Source organism: Engraulis encrasicolus, chromosome 2 (assembly GCF_034702125.1).
Source record: "Engraulis encrasicolus isolate BLACKSEA-1 chromosome 2, IST_EnEncr_1.0, whole genome shotgun sequence".
NCBI classification, from domain to species: Eukaryota; Metazoa; Chordata; class Actinopteri; order Clupeiformes; family Engraulidae; genus Engraulis; species Engraulis encrasicolus.
In genome coordinates this window covers 29246315-29265202 of record NC_085858.1, presented here as the reverse complement: position 1 = coordinate 29265202, position 18888 = coordinate 29246315, and the positions used below count along the sequence as shown (strand labels likewise).

The following is an 18888-nucleotide window of genomic DNA, read 5'->3' as shown; positions in this document are numbered from 1 at the left end:
GGCACTATTTCAATCTACATTGAAACAAGTGGCAAATCTACTTCTGGTACCCCGGTTGTCATAACTCCCCCTATGGCTCTCTGGGCCTCTCTACTGTGTGGCAGCAGGTGATGGGCCTCCCCCTTGGCCCGCAGCTCCTGCCTCCTTTAACTTCTTCTGGTAGGAACTCTTGAAGAAGCCAAACTGCAAATGAAATGAGGAAATAAAGGGACCGTTTTAATCAGTATTCTTCATCAAGAGGCAATGTGGAAATGTAATTAGGCAACAGATATGCAGTCATTGGACAATGTAGTTTTTGGTATCGGGTCACGCCGTAAGTTGAAATTTTCACCCATAGAGAACTACAGAGAGATGGTCCGCTCCTGCAAGTGTAGATATAGCCGCTAGAGGGCAGCAAAGTCTATTTAGAAATGCCTTCCACCCTATTACACCCTATCATGAAACTAATTTGGAAGCATTATTTTTAAGGCTTCTTAAGCTACTTGTTCTGTGTATAGTCATCTACCAATGTGTGCACTGATAACTGCAGGTTGGTTTAATAAAAAAGGCAACAAAATGGTACACATCAGTGAGAGGAAGAGTAGGGACCAAAAATTAAATGTTCACTTTTGAACTTGCACCATGTAGACATATGGTGAATTCATAAAGACACTTTGGGCCATCCGCTTATATATATATATAATAAAAAAAGCGTCCCAATTTACCTGAATTCGCCTATATCAACTGTAATGTACTGTAACTCATAGTAGTGATCAACACTTTGGACATTTTTAGTTAGTTCATTGTTTACCTTAGTGAGGCCAACTGTCAGTAGAATCAGTATGACCAGACCACCCACTACTCCACCAATGATCTCCTTAATCAGATCTGGCACCTCATACAGCTCCACATTTGTCTGAATCTAGAATGGAATAGAATAGAACAGAATAGAAGGTACAATATCAATCACATACCGTAGGCCTATGTACGCACAAAACAATTGAAAATTTACAATATAAAAGTATAACACTGTAATATACAAATTAAAAGAAAGACTGAACATAGTCCCAGTTTGTCATTGTCATTTTACACTCCGTGCTTTTTTAAAAATCATAGGCTGTGCTCTTGTTACCCTGATAACAGGTGGTTGTCGTGAGGAGTCTGAGGAGTAGAAGATGTATGTGTTGTTGTCGAACTCCAGAGTGGCCGAAGTGACCAGGCGAAACAAAGCAGAACGCAGCCCAGTCTGGAAAGCACAGGGAGGCAAGAAAAATCAGGAGAGATGTGAAGATAAGATAAATAGTGTGCTATACATCCCTAAAGAATCGTAATGCTTAACAACACCCAGGATATATATTTCAGGAAGCGTGAGGACTTAAATGGGGAACTCAACGTGAATGCAGCCTGCGGTACACCAAATTTTACAGTTCTCTTTCCTAACACTGACGGGAGGGTCGGGTTGCTTCAACTTCAGCTCTCTCAACCTGTTAAGGAACCGATTCAGCACCTGTTCAATCCACGCTGAGCTGACATTTCCTGAGATGCTGTAGTGGTTTTGACTCCTCTTTGGCATGTATGAGGCACACCTGAACTCCAGACACACGGCAATGGAGCAGTTCTGAAACAGAGAGAAAAAAACAGTATACTTATATTTATTAATAACCAACAGCAATTCTTGCGGTCTGTTACAGTATAGAACTCAACAAGAGAGATAGTATTACAGAAGAGGATGTACTACTACTGGGCTGTAAAGTTCAGCAAGTAACTCGAACTAATTACCAGGGTTGGCTCCTTGGTGTTCTTGAAGATCTCCTGTAGGTCTGTGATGGCTGGCCTCAACTCCTGTCCTGCTGTGCATCCATCAATCTAACACGAGAGGAATTCTTTAAAGAAAATAACTTGATTTCCAAATGATGTATCACGAAAATTACAAACGAAGTGTCTTGAGTATTCAACTAATGTCTGTGTGTTTTTTAAGTAATGATTGCCATCGTAAATAATGGTGGCTATGTGAGTGACAGATTATTTTGGAAACATGTATTGGTTATGTATGTTTTTGAAGTGTTTTCATCTAACTAAGAAGGAGTGGGTAAATGAATACACACTTTCAAATTGCTTGTGTTAGTCCAGAGGTCCTTGTCTTGGAGTCTCACAGGGACACGAATGACGACAGTCAGATTGAGATCTCGAAGTCCATTTGTCACCTTGAGACAGACAGGCAGACAGACTCTTAAAGACAGATGGCTAATATTTTTAAAAGTCACTGTAACACCTGTTGTGTTTCAGGTTGGATCTACAGTCTTAAAAAGCCCATCAAAACAGCAGATAGAGAAGTAGTCGTCAGTAGACACTAAATACTTCTAAGCAGCCCCAGTCAAAACAGCTCTGTGTCATAGTCCCTCAGTGATGGGAAACACTTCCAGAAGCAACAAGGGTCACAAATAACTAGGGTAATAAACATACCCTTCTTGGCATTTACACTTATTGTGCAGTTCCTGTTCCAGTTATGACCTTGATTGGTAAGTCTGTAAGTCTCTTTGGATAAAGGCCTCTGCCAAATGTAATGTAATGTAATACTATATGAAGAACTAGTTGGACATTGGAGATTGGACATGCCCATGAAGTTTTTAATAGTAGAAAAAAGGACCAGGGATTCAACATGCAGTGCAACACAGGGTCCATATCACCTCTAAATTGTGCGTCACTGGTTTCTGCAAGTGGTAATTTCCCGCAGTGAAATTAATGTAGCTGGTTGTGCCTTCAAATCTGTCAAAGAAGAGAAAACAATTGTGACAGGATTATGCATTAAGGTGGTTAACCCCTTTGCAAAGTTATAACATTACTGTTACCAAAACTGTAACAACAAAGTCTCAATCTGTTACTTAAAGGGACAGTTTGATCAATTTCAACATGCAGTTGTAATGCTCACACTACCCTGGACTTGTCAGTGCCTGAGATTTTTTTTTCTTCTTCTTCAGCCGTTTCCGAGATCCTGGTCATTGTAATGGGGGCAGCTCTTTGTTTACATTTCAAAAAAACATTTTTATTTATTCCCAAAAACATCCAAAAGGTTATAAAACATCAGCAGACAACTAGCAAACAGCAGTACCTTTTGGGAAAATATTTGGAGTTGGCCTATGTTTCATTTTTTAAAAATGTAAACAAACGCTGCCCCCATTAGAATTGCTCATATCTCGGAAAGGGCTGAGACGAAAAATGTCACCAGGTACTGACAAGTCAAGGGTAGCGTGAGCAATACAACTGCATGTTGAAATTGACCAAACTGTCCCTTTAAGGCTCTTGCTAATGCCGTAGCAGTGTTGATGCAGTTGAGTCTTTTCAGCAGAGTGAACAGGCCTGCAGGCGGGCCCATCTGCATTACAAGGCTAAGACTTTGGTGTACAGTATGTGGACTTCACAAAGCAAATGTTGTTGGAGAAAGACACAGAGCATAACAGGGGAACCAACTGCTTCTACATTCTCCACCAATGTTACATCAGGGCCAGACAAGCGTATGTATGACATTCAAAGGAAAGCACACAAACTGACCTGGTCATAATGACATAGATGCTGTATTTGGCTGCAATGTCCTTGGTCTTGATCAAGTGGCTCCCATCAGTATGGTTTTCATTGTCACTGCAAGAGTGTGTTTATGAGCTTTGGTATCACTACAATTCACTGTGTGTTGTGTATATAAACCAACTGGCCAATCAGCTGGTAATGCTCAATAAATGATTGATGCATTGGAAACAGCATCGGCAGCAGTTACCTGAAAGCCTGGGCCTGTATTGTGACTCTCTCTCCAAAATCCCTGTTTCCACCGATCCCATATTGAACCTCAAAGGTAGCCTGAAGAATACAGAGATAAGATGGGTCAGGTAAAGTCATGTTCAATGATCAGCTTCGAGTTGATTTATTTTTCCAGAGTTGACATTTACACATGCCAGTTTGAGTAGGGGATGTGTTCAATATCTATTTCAAGTAGGCCTATATCGTATGAGGCTGGCCTGTTTATGAATTGTAGCGTTAGCCTGTATCATGATACATAGTGATTTTTGGCAAAACCCAGCAGAGTATATGTGTCCTTCACACCTTATTGCCAGATTTAAGGATGGGTGTGATTATTGTGCTCTATCTCTCTCTCTCTCTCTCTCTCTCTCTCTCTCTCTCTCTCTCTCTCTCTCTCTCTCTCTCTCTCTCTCTCTGTGTGTGTGAGTGTGTCTGTGTGTGTGTCTTCTCCGCACCTTATGGCCAGCTTTGAGGATGGGTGTGTTGATTCTGCAGTCAGTCTTCCCCAGAGAGGCTCCATGGGTGCTGTCCAGAGAGGTGCAATCCACCCTGCCCTGCACAGGACAGAGACATGAGGTCTTGCATGTAGTAACAAGTAGTTCACTAGTTTGCCCGCTGTGTGCTTGGTGTACAGCATAGCATGTTTGGCATACAGTACAGACATAGTAACTGGCCTCAGCCCCGGGATGCTTTAAGCGGCATGAGATCCGTTGCGGCATGAGTGCGACCACAAGTGAAATGGAGGTGTTCGGGCAGGAGGTGACAATTCCAGAGCCTTCACGCAAGACAGGTGAATGGGCAGCAGGAGTGTGTGTGTGTGTGTGTGTGTGTGCGTGCGTGCGTGTGTGTGTGAGAGAGGGGGCGGGGGGGGAGACAGAGAGAGAGAGAGAGAGAGAGAGAGAGAGAGAGAGAGAGAGAGAGAGAGAGAGAGAGAGAGAGAGAGTGTGCATTACCTGTTTCTTGGTGACAGTCCTGTAGGAGAGGCCAGGGGGGTAGGAGAGAGACACACGGGTGCTGTAGGAGTCTTCTCCTCTGTTCTCTACTGTCACCACAACAATCATATTCTCAGCAATGCCCACTTCAATGGTGGATAATCTGCAAGACCCAGAAAATATATTGTGTGTTGAGTAGAACTGCTATAACAGCAATTGAAGAGCTCTTTTCCAAAAAGCGATATATCCATTTTATAGAATGTTGGGAAATTGACATTTTTGTATTGGGCATTCCATTGAAATGCATTGCAAAATGTATTTTTCTAGAGGTTTAAAAGTATGTTCTCAAAACATTTGAATGGCAAGAATTCACACATAGATGATAGGACTTCTGAACAGTCAATTCCAATATTAAAATGCAAAAAGTCAAAAATGGTGGATATAGCGTTTTGGAAAAGAGCTCTTCAATTGTATTGTATGTTGGAGGATAAGGGCATGACAATACAAAGCAAGGCATGATGCTACATATGATTTCCCCCATTTACAATGCAGTATAGTGACATGAGAGGCAGTGGGAGCGATAATTATACTGAAGTGTTGATGGTGTCCTGTAGTCGCTGAGTCCCAGGACACAGTAGGCCAGGGGTGGGCAATTATTTTGGCCCAAGGCCGCATCGGGTTTAGAAAGTTGGGCCGGATGTCGTAGGCAACTTGCCCGTGCCAATAATAAGAAATGGTGCACGCCAACATAATTACACTATTGTCAGTTATGCCATTCCTGCTAATTGTTTCTAGATGTAGACTTTAGTAATTTAGGTTTTCAAGACCCTTGTTTTAGGTAGCCAATTTAAGAATGAGTGAACATATGAATCTGCCTTTTTTTTGTTTAGCTGGAAGCCCAAAATATGTAGAATAAACAAGCGAATTATTGGAATAGTTCAAATGTGGGCAATGAAGCTATAATATAGGAAAGTCTACCATTATTCTTATGTAAATAAACTAATTTTTTCATGAAGTTCTAATGTTTTGAAAAGGAGCAGTATATTGATAACAAAGACTTTTACGTCTGGATCATGGAGAAAAGGCCACAGCTTTTTTAAAATTATTTCCCTCTACCCTGTAGGTTACAGTACATTCCACTGTAGATCAGCTGGGACCTAAGATACAGTCTACATCTGTCCTATCTCTTGCTGTCTCCCTAGGAAACAAAGCAAAGTTCATTTACCCAGAGAAGTTGAAGTTGAGGTGGATATTGTCAACGCATACACCGTCCTCTCCACAGTCAATTTCGAAGTTCAACTAAGGACGAAAAAACATAAATAAAACATTTTTTTATATACCAAAGGCACATTTTTATGTGGAAATCAAGACAGACACATTGTCCTTTAACACTCTCACAAAATGAAGGTTCACCACATTGGGGACGGACTTTGATGCAGAGATTCTTACGTTATGGTTGGTGGTGGTGGCAGAGCTGCTGTCCAGCTGTGGTTTTAGGGAGGTCCCCTCAATGGGAAGACCATGGAAGAGGAGGGCCACCTCCACTACTATAGGGTTCACAACATCCACCGTCCGGCACTGGTGGAGGGAACAAAAGGGCAGGCCTGTCACAACCAGGCAAGCAAACTAGGCAATTGTCTAGGGCCCCAAGCTGAAAGCCCCCCCGTTTATGACTGGTTGTGTATGATAGGTCTATTTGTGATTGAAAAGTTCAATGGTAATGGTATCAAAATGTGGTGGTACTAACATATTACAATCTAGTTATTGCCATTCTGGTAACATAAACTCTAGGCATTGGGTTTCACTGGTTGGAATAATGGCTGTGTAAAAAGGCGTAGACTTGCCTGAACATAGAAAGGGTGATCAAAACAGTTATCCCCCAGAGATACTGTCACCTCTGTGCTCTCTGTGTGTATCTTCTCCTCACCCTCTGAGGTAGTATTAAAGAAGGCACGAATGGTTGATAGAGTAACGTCCAAGCTCAGTGAGTAGTTGATCTTTGCCTGTAATGCTGGAGGAAAAACATTGTAAGACAACTGACGATGCATACATGCCATGTTTTTGTGATATCATAGTATGCTATTGCCCACATTATATGCCTATTTGTTGTGTCTAGGTCCAATATGAATACATACAATACATTTTCCAACACTTGATCATTCAATCAACACCTTAAGTGAATAATTACAGTATTTCTCAATTGGTTTTGTACATTTCTCGAATCTCTCTCGCAATTTGCAAAACATAATATTCATTCTCAAAACAGCTTTAACAAATGGCAAAACACCGTGGATGACCTGCAAAACCGAGTCTCTTGCTCAAAATCCAAGTTTTTGTGTCAATGAACGTATCAGTCCCAGCAGAATGGTTAGTCATTGTGTCATAGTGTGGTCCGTGTATGAACAAGCTAGTCAATTCGATGTGTCATGTTGTCAATTGAATAGTACACTCTTGAGGATATTTTCTGAAACAAAATGTTGTTTAGATTGGATGGGAAATGTTGTAAATTCGACTTTATATTACATTGATCAGATAAGATTGTCCTAGATATACATTTAGACTATGACCTATTTATTGACAGGTTTTCTCATTGCAAAATAGGAAAAATAGGTTGAGGTGTCAAAATGCGCCCTCTACCATCCCTTTTTACTTGTCTTGCAAGCCCATGTGAAAAAAAAATATAGAACTGTAAAGCAAAATAAATTTGAAACAATACACTGATACTGTATAAAGTGCAATTACTGTCTTGTGAAATTCTAGGGAAATATTGTAATTTTGCGTGGAGCGTAATTATAAAGGGCACATGAGGCATAGAGTAGTACAGTACAGTGCCTATTGTTGTATTGCATGCCTGTTTTCTCTATCCCTTCTATTGCCTTTGATTAGAGAGAGTCAATATTTACCTGTGAGCAATTTACCAATTCAGATCACATTTATAGATAAAAATCCAATGGAAATTATACAGTGCTTATCACATTATGACAGCTTGGTAAATCATTTTGCATGTCAAGACTTAAACTATGACATAAGGCCTAACTGTTTTGGGGGGTGAGATAGTTTCATGCATTCAGTGACAAAGCTTTTTGAGTGATATGACAAAAGCAATTGAGAACGTACGAAATCACTGAGAATTGTACACAGCCATGGCATGGTGGACGAATGCATTTGCTATATGCCGAAAACAATGAGAAACTGATTTGACCATGTGCAGAGGTAACACCAGGAAGTCACAATTGAACAAAGACTTTTAAGAATCATTATTCTGTTGTGAGAAATGTACAAAACCAATTGAGAAAAACTGTAACACTACCAGTCTGTAACGCCATGTTGCACTATACTACTGTATTTGGCCTACATGTTTAATCTTGGGTGAGTAGACAGCTGACATCTACATTTTGTACCGACATATTACAAAATAACTCATTCTGAAAGAAAAAAAAGATTCAGAAATATGATACAATATAGTCTAATATACATTTCTGCATCAATAGTCCGACAATATTCGGATACCTGTAAACGTGTCGCTTGTGACCTTGGCCATGTTGAAGCACACGCTGGCTGTAATGTTCTCCACACCAGCACACTGAGAAACAGACGTCGGGATTATGGAGGGCTGGAATGACACGTCTGTTGCTATGGACACCAAGGGTCTTGACCTGTGGCAAACGTACGTCAACATAGTACTGTATATCCAGCTTCACTGTTGTCCCACATTAAATTCAGAATGTGTGTGTGCGTGCGTGTGTGTGTGTGTGTGTGTGTGTGTGTGTGTGTGTGTGTGTGTGTGTGTGTGTGTGTGTGTGTGTGTGTGTGTGTGTGTGTCTGCACCTGAGCAGCAGAACAGCTCCTTTGGACCCGACCGCGATGTCAGGCAGCCCGTCTCCACTCTGGTCCAGAGCAGACGGGGCCACAGTCCACCCAAAGAACCGCAGACCGGACCGCACTGATGAACCTACAATCCTCTGCAGCAGGTTTTAAGTCATCATTAATAGTTATAGTAATGTGGTTTTCACACCAAAATACAGTAACTCAAGTCAACAGTAAGGTTCTAAGTTTTATTATTCATTTGATTTGACACATCTGGCCTCCTCACTCTCCCACCGTCTCTCTCTCTCTCTTTCTCTCTCTCTCTCTCTCTCTCTCTCTCTCTCTCTCTCTCTCTCTCTCTCTCTCTCTCTCTCTCTCTCTCTCTCTCTCTCTCTAGCCATCTCTGATCACCTGTGAGTATGTGGGGTTGATGCCTCCTGTTCTGCCGTTGAAGATGTACAGGCTGCCACGTCCATCATCCTCCAGAGGAGCTCCCACAGCCACGTCCCTGATCTCGTCCCCGTTCAGGTCTGCCAGGCTGGCCAGAGCCCAGCCGAACCTCCCCCTCTCCCCCTCCAGCCCCAGCAGGGTCCCACCTGTCACTGGCTCTACTCTGGTTGTGGGATACTGGTAGCACAAATCAGACCATGCACAGCTATTGCTGTGTAAACCATTATAGATAGATAGATAGATAGATAGATAGATAGATAGATAGATAGATAGATAGATAGATAGATAGATAGATAGATAGATAGAAACAGTATAATTAAATGTCCTAACCGTACCTCTTCAAAGCGGTAGATCAGCACTCTCCCCTCTCTTTCCTCCTCTATGTGCATGGGGGCAGACACCAGAATCAGGTCAGTGTTGGAGTCTCCATCCAAATCCACCACACACACCTCTGCTCCAAAATAGGCACCTATCAGAGACTGAGACTGAAAGCGAGAGAGAGAGAGAGAGAGAGAGAGAGAGAGAGAGAGAGAGAGAGAGAGAGAGAGAGAGAGAGAGAGAGAGCAGAATAATCACACCCATAATATAATAACTAGCTAATATGTATCATGATACCATACAATTTACCATAATTTCTATCTATAGCTACATTTGTTTTTACTTAATGATCTGTATCAAACATGTACCCCAACTACAACATATTAATTATACTACCTCTACAACTATGATTACTAATACAGCGAAGTATTTTTAGGGCTTTTTCACCGTATTAGTACAGTGAAGAGTGGGACAGGAAATGAGTTGGAGAGAGAGATGGGGGAGGCCAGAATTGAACCTAGGTCCTTGGCGAAATGTGTTAGTCACAGCCGAGGCCACTACTACTTCTACTAATATTATATATCTATCTAGTATTGCCATTCACTACCAAACCTCTACCACTACCACTACTCTTACTACCTCTACTACTATAGTGGTAACCTCATTACCTGTGTGAAGTTATTGCGTGTGCCATCAGGAGAGATGACCATGAGCAGTCCCTTGTGTTCGTATCTGGGGGCTCCCATTACAATGTAGCTCTGTCCGTGTCTGACAGCCACAGCCATGGAGTAGCCTGGAGAGGGTTTAGAGACAGTGCATATGGCAATTAAGAGGACATGAGAATCATGTGCCAATATATGAGAAATGAGAACCATGTACCAGTGTACGAGAACCATTTACCGGTATATGTGACAATTCAGTAAAGGCATGTGCACTCTACAGAATTCTGAATTCTAATATGCCAGTTAGCAAATTTCCTGTGAAGCATGTGGGTGGTTTGTATCCCACCCTGTTGGAAGAAGGTATGTCCCTACACCTTTATCCATGGTGAAGAGCCCAATTCTCACACTGCTCCAAGGACAGTAGCCAATACTGTACGTCACTTTGGATAAAAATGCCAGCCAGACTAACTAGTATAGCCTACTAGCGTGGTATAATATAGTGAAGTAACACTGCATAACATGGGGCAGCCGTTGCCTGTTTGTTAAGGAGATGCACTTAAAATCAGAAGGTTGCAGGTTTGAATCCCACCCTTACCCCTCCCTACACCTCCATCCATGGCTGAAGTGCCCTTGAGCAAGGCAACTAACCCTATGCTCCAGGGACTGCCAATACCCGTAAATAACTGTAAGTCGCTTTGGATAAAAACATCAGCTTGTAAATTAACATGTAGTGCACATGATATGATCTTATTTCATTCCCACCCAGGTAACTGTCAGGAGAGACGTCTCCCATCCTGTTGAATGTGGATGTCCCTGTAGACACATGGATGTCCTGGTATCCCCCTCTCCACTGGTTTGCCCCAACCACACCCACTAGAAGCCTCTCCTGCACACAGGGAAAAGAACGGGAGCTGAACGCACTACGCAGGAAGTAAAGTCAATCCGTGCATTCTGATTGGCTGAAGCACAGTATTGGTAGTTAGATCTCTGCACAGGGTTCAGTAGCAGATTATGTGAGCAATACCTTTGGGCTGGATACAACAGCTGCACTGAATCCGTTCTGGGCAAATTCCATGATTGTGGCATCACCAGTAGTTTGGCCTCCTGACAATAAAGCACAAAGTGACTTGAGCATGTTGTGTCCATAGAGGTAGAACATTAATAATATCTACAACAAAACAAAATATCTACTTAAATCATATGAGTCGATAAAATACATTTAAAAATCAAATTATATTAATTATGTAGATATTTAGCAACACACTTCAACTATTGTCCTTGTATAGTGTGTTGATGGACATTTTCACATTATTAAGCCATTTTTTGACAGAGGTGAGCCTCCTTCTCCATTCATTTCCATTTCTCAGGTCTACCTGCCACAGATTTCCCTGAAAAGGGGGGCGGGGTCACCTCTAGTCTAATGTTCTACCTCTATGGTTGTGACCCTCCCCCCTGCATACAGTAGCAGTCTGCATTTGATCAGGCCATACCTTCTATGGCAATAATGCTCGTTTCCAGGGTGCTGCTGATTTCGTCCAGTGCTTCAAAGCTGTCCACTTTAAACATGTGCTTGTTAACAGGTGCAGATGCTATTGTTTCTAGTTCCCATTTTGCTGATGCGCTATTAAACGCATTTCCAACCTACCACATAATGTAATGAATAATATCATGTCAAGAAACAGTGATTTAAAGTGAGAATTAAGAGAATGTACTGTTTCTGTTGTTTTTTGTTGCAGTGTATTATACCCCTATGGCAAATCTTGTAATATTTTTCCTGTTGGCTGGTCCGATTGCTTCGTCATAGGAGCGTTTGTCACCCACGGACACTCCATCTGTGATGACAATGAGAATTTTCTTTGCATCAGGCCTCACTCCCGCTGCGGCAACATACCCAGAATTCCTGTGAAAACATAGGACAATATTTTATTCAATTTTTTGGGGGGGGTTTGAAACACATACTAAAAACAATAATATTGTGTCCATAATTCCCCACTCATACTTACACAACTGTCAGGATGGCACTTGCAGTCTTCGTTAAATCTTCTTTCTGTGTGATACCATCCACCTGTTGTTCCCACCCTGTTCTGTCAAACTGATTAAACTTTATGTGGATGGTGCAGTCCGAGGAGTACTGTGCTATGGAAAACTGCAGCAAATCATAATAGACAGAAAAAATGATACGAAAGCCAAATGAAAAAGAAACATATTTCCACTTGTACAAATACAATAAGAAGGAATTAAAAATGTATAATGTTGTAGAATGGTTGTAATTCTGAGCACACCTACTTCAGTATCATAATCCTGCAGTTTCCTGATCAGATCTTTCACAAATCTTTTCATCCGACTGAATTGTGAAGACCATACACTCCCAGACCCATCCAACAGAAATAAAATATCTGCACCAGTCTGATCTCTGCACTCTGAAAATATAAATATGTAAAAATACTGTATATTGAAAAATAGACTGCATTTCAACTGAGACTAGAAATGCACTCAGAGAGCGCAGACCTCCGCCAAGTTAGAAACTGGAATGTCAAAAGTCACCCTGTCCTGCAATTCAATTTGCGGTCACTAGGGGCGTCTAGATTTTTAGGCTAGCAATGATGAAGAATCTGTTTTTTAAATCCTGGNTCCGGGTTGTAAACCGGATCACCACCAAAATGTAATTACTCCTTTAGTCATTTCCAACAACTCCACAAGTTTCATCCAAATCCGTTCATAAGTTTTGAGTTATCCTGCTGACAAACAAACAGACAGACAAATAAGCAAACAAACAGACAGACAAACTGACACGACAGAAAACATTGGCATTGAAAAAGAAAAGCTTATAAGGGGTACTTTAAGGGGTACTTTGTAGGTAGCATATTATACTTTTTATCTTCAGGTTTTTTTTCTGAGCAATAGCTCTAGGTCAGAGTATGTGCAATATCTAGGTTTGTATATTTCTTTGGATGACTCAGGGCCAAAACTGGAACGTTGTGTGTAACGCTATCAAATGGTTGTCTGTTACCCTGTTTATATGTTTGTTTGTTCTTTGTGGTCCTAAGTCTGCCTGTTGTGGTGTTCTGATGTTAACTGTGAATCACACTTTCTGATGTCCATTCTGAATTTCTCTCCTGAAGAGACAATAAAGAATAATCTAATCTAATAACCTCCTTGGCGGAGGTACGGTAGTGTGCTTGAGGCACAGGAGCCTGAGCTTGACAGTTATTGCCATTAATCGCATCAGTGTAGGTCGCCTACCTTCCAGGGACAAGGGCAGGTGTCCTTCCTGTTGCAAGTTGGAATTAAGACCAACACACATCCCACCATACTGGGTGACTTTGGGGCATTCTTTGGGGATAGTTGGACCACAGACCTGACCAAAAAGTAATGTTAATTATTAATAGTTCAACTTTAGAACAGTATAACTACATGTTCTAAGTCATTTCGATGAAGATAATGGGGAAATTCACCCAATAATGATTAATAATTCAAATTTCTATCCATTTCGGATTAATTTTCCCATTCATTTCGGTGGCATAAATTACAAGAGGAGTAAAGTAGAACCTAATGCTTACCCAAGTCTTCTCTACATTAGATTTCTCAGCCTTTGTCATTGAGAGACCAAGGGACATATTTACAGCAGTGCCTGTGACATTTTCAAAGAAATATAGCATGTTTCACATTTCATTATAATAAACAACATAAGTTAGGCTATGTACAAACAATGAAGCACAACATTGAAAGAATGACATGATTAATCCAATGGTCATTGATCAATCAAGCATGTTTGCTCTAATAAAAAGAATTTCATGTTGCATGGATGTCCAATAGATAAATAATAGATAAATAAACACAACAACTTACCTTGAATTTGTACAGCTGAACACGATTCTGAATCGATCAAGCACTCATAAATCTGGCCTCTCCTGTCGACCTCATACTGTTGCAGAGGGGCACTAACTAGCACACTAGACAAAATGGATATTAACATTACACCTAGTCACATTATCCTGACTCTCACCAGATGGATGTTGTTCCACTTTGCCAGTTCTGCCTTTCTCTGTTTGCAGCAAGGTGGAACTACTGGCAAGAGTCAAATTAGTACAATGAAATAAACCCAAGTAGGCCTAACATTCAAGCAATCAAGGAATCAATCAATCAATCTTTCTACATTTACAAATACAGAGCATTTTTATTTGTGAATTTTTGGTGCTTTTCTGTATCTGTATTTTGCCATTTCTATTCCTAATCATACCTTGACGGGTCGCGCTGAATCACTCTGTGACCGAAGCCATCAGCCCGCTCACTGAAAACCTTCCAGCCAGTCGACTCTATGTTGGCACCCAACACAGCATGACAGGCTGATTTAAAAAGCAGAAATAGAGATCTCAGTTTATAGACCGACTACAGTGTATTACTAATTTAGAAGCTCAACATAAACAAGTACTGGATTTCTAATAGGCCTATAACATAGCCTAATAACATTTCCATTGCACCAGGAACAGGTGACCCCTGGAGCTATGTATGACAAATGCTTTAATGGTGCATTATGAAATTAAAATGATATCTGAAATAAGCATAAACTGATGTATAAATCTGGCTATGGTAGGGATGTAAATTGTTTTAACTTGCATTATTTCATTGTGTTCTTGATAGGCCTACTTGACATGCAGCATACTGTAAGTTGGCTGTAAGCAGCATTTTATTTCAAAGCCAGTGCTCCAAGGACAAAATAACATATTGCGTCATTTGACCTGCTTTCATTATATTGCCATGCCTTTCAATTTCAGTTCTTGCTCTGCTGTTTTTAATGACCTTATTGGTATCGTCAGCAGGGCACATTTACACCACCTTACACTTTAGTTCCAGTCGTCATCAAATGTCTGCATTTGTTTGTGGTTCGCAGTTACCTATTGGTCATAGTTTGTGTAGGCTATGTTTCTGGTCTAGCATTGTTCTATGGAAAAGAGGAAGAGGTTAAGAGGAAATTTTGCTTTCTTTTTTCTTCCTATTTTACATTCAAACTGAAGTAGTGTGGGCTAAACAAGCAGTATGTACAATAACATTGCCTTGTACATTTAATACAACATGCAGGTCAAGCATGCATTCCCTTCATTTCCTCAAACTTGTTGAGAAGTGGCAATGATACAATATAAAAAATACCAGTGTTAAATACAACTGAAATTAGCCCATTCGGTCCCACTCAAAAGATAGTTTTAATTTTACACTTTGGTCAGTGTAACATTGTCCGAGTTAATTCTACAACATATTGTGTAAATATTATTGTAAAAGCTGTAGTTGGAAGAACTCTGAAATATTGACACAGCATTTTTACCGTGTTCCAATACTGTAGCTGTTTGAGTTCATCATGGTATCTTGGTTTAACATAGTAATCCAATACACTATAATGTAATCTATAATGTAATGAAATGTAATACAAGCTCATTTCATCTCAAATCTGTAATGTAGCTGCCTTGTTAGAAAAGTTAATCTACGCACAACCCATTACATCTGGCAGGTGTGTTGAAGATGACCCATATAGGTCACTAATCAGAAATGCCAAAAAGGCCATTTAACTGAGGAATATTTTTTTTTACATGACATACTCCAAACATTATCCAAGAAGTTATTTCTGTGTTGGAAGGTATCTGCTGACATTTTGGGATGCCAGTCCCTATTTGTCTATCTCTCAAAAATAGCCTACCTTGAAACAGTTCTGCACATATCCATATCCTATTCACCAATTCATACAAATTCATTACTACAGGTCATTACTTGTGAGTTGTGAAGTAAAAGTATTACATATGCTCTGAGAGACATGTTATGTATGTTTCTACTCACCTGTGGCAATGGTAAGGGCCAACACCAGGGCAGGCATCGCACCTCTCTCTGGGATGGCCGGCAGAATGGTAAAGTATGACCAACATCACCTCTGGCACGTCTCATATATACCTTCTCAAAGAGGAACAAAAAATAGACAAAGGATACAGAGAACTCCGATTAGGTTTAGGCCTAGTTGCCCACACCCCTCAGCTGTGCCCTTATGCAGTTCTCTATACACAAGCACACGCATACGCTCGCACGCACGCACGCACGCACGCACGCACGCATGCACACACACACACACACACACACACACCATGACCATCTGGGGCATCTGGCTGAAGATACCCTCCATCCTCCTCCTCTCTCTCTCCTCCTGCATCCTAAAGCCTACATTTAATTCCTCTTCACCTCCCACCAACTCTCTCTGTCTCTCATTCGTCCTGGCTATGTGTCAATACACTTCAATATCTAACCTACCGTCCTCTCCTCCTGCTTGTGGCCTTGTGACGTGAGGCAGGACATCATTAACAAGAGAAGTTTTATTCAAGATCTCGCAAAAGCAAGATCATTTTCTCAGTTGCAATTGGGATGAATGGGGAAAAGTGCCCAAAATGTTGTTTTGCCTACTAGACTGATAGCGGGGAAAATGAGATGGACCCTATGACAGCAGCAGCAGTGTGCAGTCTATCTCTCCAGAAGCAGGTGGCAGCATTTTGTGTTAAATAGCAGCCGGTGACTGGGAGAACAGGAGCTGCCTTGGTGGGAGGGATAAAGGAGACTAAAGTGTTCAGATCAAAATCGCCTCTACATTGTTTCATCAGGCCTTATGCCTCAAAGTCAACGTCGAAATGCCATACAATTTTCATTCAATATGTTGCAAAAACATTGTTCAGAAGTTACTCTGTCATGAGACATGTCCCCAAAAATCCTCTCTTATCTGTGGTGCTTGAGTGAGGAATCCTTATTGCTTTCTTCATGGGAGGAGGGGTGAGATGGAGGAGTGAGGCTGGAGGTCAGAGGGAACAGTGAAGAAACGATTTTGAGACTGACCCATGTTTCAGTAGGGGCCCCAATTATGGGGAACCCAGATTATGCACACCCACCCAGCCACACCCACACCCAAACACACACACACACACACACACACACACACACACACACACACACACACACACACACACACACACACACACACACACACACACACACACACACACACACACACACACACACACACACACAATAAAACAGTTTGTGTAACCTGAAAGCAAACTAAAAACGAAAATGTAAAAACTTGCCTAACAGCTTTTAACCCTTTGACTATGGCCTGTACCTAGCCTGCTCTGTCACAAAGAGATCCTGTCACAACACACTCTCACAGCGTCTCTCATTCATGCAGTTCAAACCTGTGGGGCAGGATGGCTTGCATACTCACACACCTTGGCCAGTGAGAAAACCGAAAACATCATCCCAACATACAGCCGACACATAAGGAGCCGAGAGAGGAGACGAAAGTCATCCAACTCCTGTGAGCACACAACTCAAGGACAATCCAAGAGGGAAGGCAGGCACCGTCTGAGCACACTAGGTAAGGAGTTCATTTGTTTCTCATTATATAATGTTGTTGCTGTAGGCTACATATATTTGGCCATGATTTGGATACACATTTCACATGATTTAGACAGCATCTGAATCATGTAAATCTTGAGTAGTTATATATGGAGACTGGCATTAAGATAGGGCAGAATGATAACTCGACTGTTTTTGTTGATCAAACACTTCGGCTGAAACAAAGTGTTGGGTTTGACTGGACTTAGAGCTACTCACCCTCAGCACCTTTGTTTATTGTTATTTTATTATTTTATTTTAAATATATATTGTTATACAGTACGGTATTCAACAGTACAACAACTCAACAGTACAGCAACTCAAAATGGAATAAGGGGTTGTCACTAGGCTAAATCTACTCTCCAAAAGGTACACTACTCTTTCAAGATACACTGTAGGCTATTTTGTGTTTCCTGAAGAAGAAGAAAAGACAATGTTCATGTTTCACATATTTGTCCTGTAGTAATGCCTACCACACCATGAGGCAATATGACGGGGGACAACAACAGACCGATAATTCCAATAAGCGTGTTGAATAAGATTTATAAGAGCAGGGAATGCTGTGTGGCATGGTGTACTGTCCTGCACTGCAGTGAGACAGGCAGGCCCCCTTTGGCTGCTGGAAAAACACTGAGCAAGCAAAGACGAGCTCGCAGACATGGAGACACTGGTTCTTGTCCATTTGCCCGTAAATGATAAATGTCAACATGCTATCTGGAAAAATACTGAGCAAATACAAAGAGTAAGCAGACCGTAAGCTCACAGAAACGGAGGCAAACATTTTTGTCTCTTTGCCAGTAAATTACAAATGACAACATGTGTGTGTACTACAATAGATGAACGGTCTACTGGACTTGATTATGCACCAGCAGCAAGTCATGCAGCGCTGTGTGGACCTGTGACGTAGCAAATGGCATTTACACAGTAGGCTACCTCAGGGCTGCTGACAGCTTTGACTGGGCCCAGGACAAGAATCATCTGAAAGGACCATCCCTCACATCAGGGCTGGACTGGAACAGACAATCAGGCCGGGCATTTTCAGCCAAGACTGGTCCACCAGGCATTGAGAGAGACAATGAAGCCTGTGACAACATTTCTAGACATCTATGACGAGATATTTTGACCACAAGAGCCAAAATGAATATTTAAATCCAACTCGGAGAGGTTTACTATAGTGGCATGAGGACTGATTTCACTATACTGTATTGAGGGGCGGACCAGGCCAAAATCATCAACAGGCCACCGGTCAAATGCCCTGTATGCCTTATGGCCAATCCAGCCATGCCTCACACACAAACAATAACCTCTCCCCATATTAATTAATGTATTAATATACACATGAGCAGGGACCAGCCATTAATAAAGCAGTGCCTATGGAAATGTGTGGACATTGGGGACAGGACCATGCACAGGTACCGCCGAGGAGAAAGGATTATCTGTACACTGTAAAAGCCCCTTTGCTGTGATTTATTTAGTGAAACTTAGCATAACGTGTCGACCTAGCCAATGTCTTCATCAGGTGACATCAAAAG

General features: G+C 41.5%; 2 protein-coding genes across 3 annotated transcripts in view; one reads left to right on the top strand and one right to left on the bottom strand.

The window, feature by feature from the left end:
• On the bottom strand, nucleotides 1–15800 carry LOC134464086 (integrin alpha-M-like). The gene is made up of 30 exons (XM_063217536.1): nucleotides 15764–15800; nucleotides 14178–14283; nucleotides 13787–13890; nucleotides 13498–13568; nucleotides 13181–13295; nucleotides 12224–12357; nucleotides 11941–12083; nucleotides 11684–11837; nucleotides 11428–11578; nucleotides 10962–11041; nucleotides 10700–10823; nucleotides 9944–10068; nucleotides 9293–9442; nucleotides 8919–9134; nucleotides 8529–8662; nucleotides 8211–8356; nucleotides 6545–6711; nucleotides 6150–6278; nucleotides 5926–5999; nucleotides 4722–4863; nucleotides 4224–4322; nucleotides 3749–3828; nucleotides 3529–3615; nucleotides 2667–2745; nucleotides 2085–2183; nucleotides 1759–1845; nucleotides 1487–1597; nucleotides 1112–1225; nucleotides 791–901; nucleotides 1–183 (listed from the first exon to the last, which is right to left on the bottom strand). Exons 1-30 carry the CDS (start codon nucleotides 15798–15800, stop codon nucleotides 91–93), a joined length of 3462 nt encoding a protein of 1153 aa, XP_063073606.1. The 3' UTR covers nucleotides 1–90.
• A 1362-nt stretch (nucleotides 15801–17162) lies between these two features.
• Nucleotides 17163–18888, top strand: part of LOC134436576 (E3 ubiquitin-protein ligase TRIM39) — a 28927-nt gene continuing 27201 nt past the window's right edge. For both annotated transcript variants that reach the window (XM_063185876.1, XM_063185858.1), the window contains exon 1: nucleotides 17163–17336. The gene's annotated coding sequence lies outside the window, so the exon portion shown is untranslated. The remainder of the gene's footprint in view (nucleotides 17337–18888) is intronic.

Bases quoted from the DNA above. Each gene is read 5' to 3' on its own strand.
- LOC134464086 (XM_063217536.1), bottom strand. From the start codon at position 15,800: ATGCCTGCCCTGGTGTTGGCCCTTACCATTGCCACAG. The intron at 12,358-13,180 runs GTAGGCGACCTA...TTATATTTTCAG, and splicing joins CCTGCCCTTGTCCCTGGAAG to AGTGCAGAGATCAGACTGGT. The intron at 10,824-10,961 runs GTATTGCTCACA...CCCTGTGTGCAG, and splicing joins CTGTTGTATCCAGCCCAAAG to GAGAGGCTTCTAGTGGGTGT.